This window comes from Palaemon carinicauda, chromosome 19 (assembly GCF_036898095.1).
Source record: "Palaemon carinicauda isolate YSFRI2023 chromosome 19, ASM3689809v2, whole genome shotgun sequence".
NCBI classification, from domain to species: Eukaryota; Metazoa; Arthropoda; class Malacostraca; order Decapoda; family Palaemonidae; genus Palaemon; species Palaemon carinicauda.
In genome coordinates, this window is record NC_090743.1 from 54,240,702 (window position 1) to 54,246,701 (window position 6,000).

At 32.7% G+C, this 6,000-nt stretch overlaps 1 protein-coding gene across 1 annotated transcript in view; it reads left to right on the top strand.

Annotated features, from left to right (window-relative positions):
* LOC137659000 (neurogenic locus notch homolog protein 2-like) overlaps positions 1–6,000 on the top strand; it is a 68,756-nt gene that overhangs the window by 30,319 nt on the left and 32,437 nt on the right. Inside the window, exons 8-12 of the mRNA XM_068394103.1 lie at positions 861–998; positions 1,929–2,057; positions 3,257–3,394; positions 4,327–4,455; positions 5,658–5,795. Coding sequence (XP_068250204.1) covers positions 861–998; positions 1,929–2,057; positions 3,257–3,394; positions 4,327–4,455; positions 5,658–5,795 — 672 coding nt within the window. The remainder of the gene's footprint in view (positions 1–860; positions 999–1,928; positions 2,058–3,256; positions 3,395–4,326; positions 4,456–5,657; positions 5,796–6,000) is intronic.

The window sequence follows — 6,000 nt, forward strand, 5'->3', positions numbered from 1 at the left end:
ATTAATCTAAGAACAGTTTTCTCTTTGAATCCTACTCAGCAAAATCAACAACGAGGAGATAGCAATAAAGAAGGAAGAGTAAATTAATATTTCACTTTATGCTGTCTCAATATCATAAAACTTACCTGCTCTTTTATCTTGCATACTAAGATGCTAGGAATAAAATTCTAATTTTTATTTATATAAAAAAAATTGTAAATAACACAATATACATAGAAATGGGATAAAAAGAATGCGTGAAATAAATTTAATTGTAAATGATTGTGTAAAGCAAAATCTTTTATGCTTCTTCTACTGACTGTTTTCACCAAAGTTTCATGGTAAATTTTTCTGAATTTATATTAAATGGTAAGTGTTAATTTTGCAATGCATGTAAGAAAGCATCAAGTTAGATGCTGTTTCGATATGATTTTATATTTACAAAAAGCTTGAAGACTCTTTGTCTTTTAAGAATGGACGACAATGCATTAAATCAATTGAAAACACATACCTCTACTACCCTCTAAAGGCAAGTGTAAAATCACAATACTCTATGTACAGTTGGACACAGGAATTCCCAGTAGGCTATACACCTCACTCTGAGGGAGTGCACCCTGTCACACCCTTACAGTGCGAAGAGTACTGAGCGTAGCAGAGGGCATGACTAACTCATCTTTATGAAATAGATTTAAATAGGAAGATTCATGACCTCTGACAAAATAACACAAAAACAATGTTCATCGTCACAGGGTCCCAAACTTATTATCTGAAGGACACTTAAGGGTATGTGTAAAAATACAATACACGATGCATTGCAAATAAACTTTTCCTCTTATTCCTATATAAAAATATTGAAAAGTTAATCAAATTTTTCTTAACAGATCCTTGTCCCAACATTGATCAATGCTTAGGCGTTAACGGAGAATGCCGACAACAATGTCTGGATGGAGAGGAGCCAGATACGACAGTCATTTGTGATCCAGCCGGGTCGGTCCAGAGATGTAGCTGCTGCGTGAGAAGTGGGTTCATTACATTTGTAGTAACGAGATCTCCTAATATGAATAATAGCTTTATACACATTGTATGAAGATATTCTTGTATGTCCAATACCATATAGTAATTATAGTAGGAAAATTAGAAAAATCTAATGAACAATTTCATTATTAAAATCTACAGTTTAAAGAGACCATCAATTACTTTTATTGAAGAAAATTATCAGGTGATTTAAAATGATTTAAGGAGACAACTGTGTTACATTTAGACTTAGCAAGGTAGAAATAAACGAAAAAAAAATAGCAGAGAGCAAAAAATGAAGATATTCTATAATGCACCTACTGTATAGTAAGTACCACATATGGTATGCCTTAAAATACAAACAGGCAGTATCGTCTCCATGATTACATTTATCTCCAAAGCTACAAACACGGAAATGTCAAAGTAAAAAAAATGCTAATCTAAAAACTGACAAAATTTTAACAAGTTTCATAAAAGGAAATTTCTAAGTATTCAAACTACCATCTACCTTTTACCAGCAATTATCAAACTATATCCATTCCATTTGATTGGCACAATCTTTCTTTAAATAACAATTCCTTATGCTATTTTTCATTCTTATCTTTGAAAATATTGGTATTATTACTACACAATACCTACATTTGAATACCAATTGTATTTTCCTATCTTATTTTTCATTGCTATTTAGCATAAGTGCTGGTATTATTACTACACATAGATACCAAATTCATATTAGGTAAAACATCTTCCTTCTCAATATTCCATCCCTATTGATAAGTGGCTTCTTCCAAGAAACAATCAATTGAAACCTTAGGGCACTTGGCTTGACTTTCCTTGAGTTCATATCTCTCCACTCTTTTTTCTAATTACTCTACTGGAATATGAACTGAGATCACATTACTCAGTAATTTTTAATTAAACCTGTATATCTACAGGAGATCCACCTTGTAGAAACACAACACAATGTATGGAAGCCAACGGGTTCTGTAACTACACTTGTCCCAGTGGATATAGACCAGATAATACCCTCTGTGAGCAAAACTGTGCCTGTTGTATTCCTGAAGGTAAGTTTAACATTAACATTCATAAGAATTCAAAGATAAAGTCTTCTTCCATAAATATAAACATGTATAGTCATTAATCTCTAATACCTCTTAAAATGAGCAAAAAATAAATTACTTTAAGTGTGGAGAACAGAATCCTAAGTGTGCATGAGACGGTCGTTGCTGTTTCCATGGAAATGGCTTCAGACCAACGAGTGGAGTAGTCGACGATGGTAACCATGTAACAATGTCTTTTTGATGTCTTCAACAAACATATAATCATATCAAAGGTTTTATTACATACTTTTACCACATTCACATCAATAGTATCATAAATTCAACAACATTATTATTCCCTTTTAATCCTACTCGGTTTTATCATATGTAAAGGCCGGCAAAAACCCAAGGAGGAGATAGCACTATAGAGGAAAGAACATATCCACAATTCACCTTAAGCTCTCTCCGTATAATTAAATCACCTCCTCTTTTACCTTGCATACTTAGATGCTAGGAAGAAAACTATAATGTTTACCTAGATGAAAAAAAAAACAATTGTAAAAAGCACAATATACATAAGAATGGGATAAAAAGCATACGTGACATAAATTTGATTGTAAATGATTGTGAAAAGCAAAATCTTTTATGCTTCTTTTACTGACTGTTTTCACCAAAGTTTCATTGTAGATTTTTCTGAATTTATATTGAATGGTAATTGTTAATTTTGCAATGCATGTAAGAAAGCATCAAGTTAGATGCTGTTTCGATATGATTTTATATTTACAAAAAGCTTGAAGACTCTTTGTCTTTTAAGAATGGACGCCAATGCATTAAATCAATTGAAAACACATACCTCTAATACCCTCTAAAGGCAAGTGTAAAATCACAATACTCTATGTACAGTTGGACACAGGAATTCCCAGTAGGCTATACACCTCACTCTGAGGAAGTGCACCCTGTCACACCCTTACAGTGCGAAGAGTACTGAGCGTAGCAGAGGGCATGACTAACTCATCTTTATAAAATAGATTTAAATAGGAAGATTCATGACCTCTGACAAAATAACACAAAAACAATGTTCATCGTCACAGGGTCCCAAACTTATTATCTGAAGGACACTTAAGGGTATGTGTAAAAATACAATACACGATGCATTGCAAATAAACTTTTCCTCTTATTCCTATATAAAAATATTGAAAAGTTAATCAAATTTTTCTTAACAGATCCTTGTCCCAACATTGATCAATGCTTAGGCGTTAACGGAGAATGCCGACAACAATGTCTGGATGGAGAGGAGCCAGATACGACAGTCATTTGTGATCCAGCCGGGTCGGTCCAGAGATGTAGCTGCTGCGTGAAAAGTAGGTTAATTACATTTGTAGTAACGAGATCTCCTAATATGAATAATAGCTTTATACACATTGTATGAAGATATTCTTGTATGTCCAATACCATATAGTAATTATAGTAGCAAAATTAGAAAAATCTAATGAACAATTTCATTATTAAAATCTACAGTTTAAAGAGACTATCAATTACTTTTATTGAAGAAAATTATCAGGTGATTTAAAATGATTTAAGGAGACAACTGTGTTACATTTAAACTTAGCAAGGTAGGAATAAACGAAAAAGAAATAGCAGAGAGCAAAAAATGAAGATATTCTATAATGCACCTACTGTATAGTAAGTACCACATATGGTATGCCTTAAAATACAAACAGGCAGTATTGTCTCCATGATTACATTTATCTCCAAAGCTACAAACACGGAAATGTCAAAGTAAAAAAAAATGCTAATCTGAAAAATGACTAAATTTTAACAAGTTTCAAAAAAGGAAATTTCTAAGTATTCAAACTACTATCTACCTTTTACCTAGCAATTATCAAACTATATCCACTCCATTTGATTGGCACAATCTTTCTTTAAATAACAATTCCTTATGCTATTTTTCATTGTTATCTATGAAAATATTGGTATTATTACTACACAATACCTAGATTTGAATACCAATTGTATTTTCCTATCTTATTTTTCATTGCTATTTAGCATAAGTGTTGGTATTATTACTACACATAGATACCAAATTCATATTAGGTTAAACATCTTCCTTCTCAATATTCCATCCCTATTGATAAGTGGCTTCTTCCAAGAAACAATTAATTCGAACCTTAGGGAACTTGGCTTGACTTTCCTTGAGTTCATATCTCTCCACTCTTTTTTCTAATTACTCTACTGGAATATGAACTGAGATCACATTACTCAGTAATTCTTAATTAAACCTGTATATCTACAGGAGATCCACCTTGTAGAAACACAACACAATGTATGGAAGCCAACGGGTTCTGTAACTACACCTGTCCCAGTGGATATAGACCAGATAATACCCTCTGTGAGCAAAACTGTTCCTGTTGTATTCCTGAAGGTAAGTTTAACATTAACATTCATAAGAATTCAAAGATAAAGTCCTCTTCCATAAATATAAACATTTACAGTCATTAATCTCTAATACCTCTTAAAATGAGCAAAAAATAAATTACTTTAAGTGTGGAGAACAGAATCCTAAGTGTGCATGAGGCGGACGTTGCTGTTTCCATGGAAATGGCTTCAGGCCAACAAGTGGAGCGGTCGACGATGGTAAACATGTATCAATGTCTTTTTGATGTGTCTTCAAAAAACATATAATCATATCAAAGGTTATATTACATACTTTTACCACATTCACATCAATATTATCATAAATTCAACAACATTATTATTCCCTTTTAATCCTACTCGGTTTTATCATATGTAAAGGCCGGCAAAAACCCAAGGAGGAGATAGCACCATAGAGGAAATAACATATCGACAGTTCACCTAAAGCTCTCTCCGTATAATTAAATCACCTCCTCTTTTATCTTGCATACTTAGATGCTAGGAAGAAAACTCTAATGATTACCTAGATAAAAAAAAAAAACGATTGTAAAAAGCACAATATACATAGAAATGGGATGAAAAGCATACGTGACATAAATTTATTTGTAAATGATCGTGAAAAGCAAAATCTTTTATGCTTCTTTTACTGACTGTTTTCACCAAAGTTTCATGGTAAATTTTCCTGAATTTATATTAAATGGTAAGTGTCAATTTTGCAATGCATGTAAGAAAGCATCAAGTTAGATGCTGTTTCGATATGATTTTTTATTTACAAAAAGCTTGAAGACTCTTTGTCTTTTAAGAATGGACGACAATGCATTAAATCGATTGAAAAAACATACCTCTACTACCCTCTGAAGGCAAGTGTAAAATCACAATACTCTATGTACAGTTGGACACAGGAATTCCCAGTAGGTTATACACCTCACTCTGAGGAAGTGCACCCTGTCACACCCTTGCAGTGCGAAGAGTACTGTGCGTAGCAGAGGGCATGACTAACTCATCTTTATAAAATAGATTTAAATAGGAAGATTCATGACCTCTGACAAAATAACACAAAAACAATGTTCATCGTCACAGGGTCCCAAACTTATTATCTGAAGGACACTTAAGGGTATGTGTAAAAATACAATACACGATGCATTGCAAATAAACTTTTCCTCTTATTCCTAAATAAAAGTCTTGGAAAATTAATCAAATTTTTCTTAACAGATCCTTGTCCCAACATTGATCAATGCTTAGGCGTTAACGGAGAATGCCGACAACAATGTCTGGATGGAGAGGAGCCAGATACGACAGTCATTTGTGATCCAGCCGGGTCGGTCCAGAGATGTAGCTGCTGCGTGAAAAGTAGGTTCATTACATTTGTAGTAACGAGATCTCCTAATATGAATAATAGCTTTATACACATTGTGTGAAGATATTCTTGTATGTCCAATACCATATAGTAATTATAGTAGCAAAATTAGAAAAATCTAATGAACAATTTCATTATTAAAATCTACAGTTTAAAGAGACTATCAATTACTTTTATTGAAGAAAATTATCATGTGAT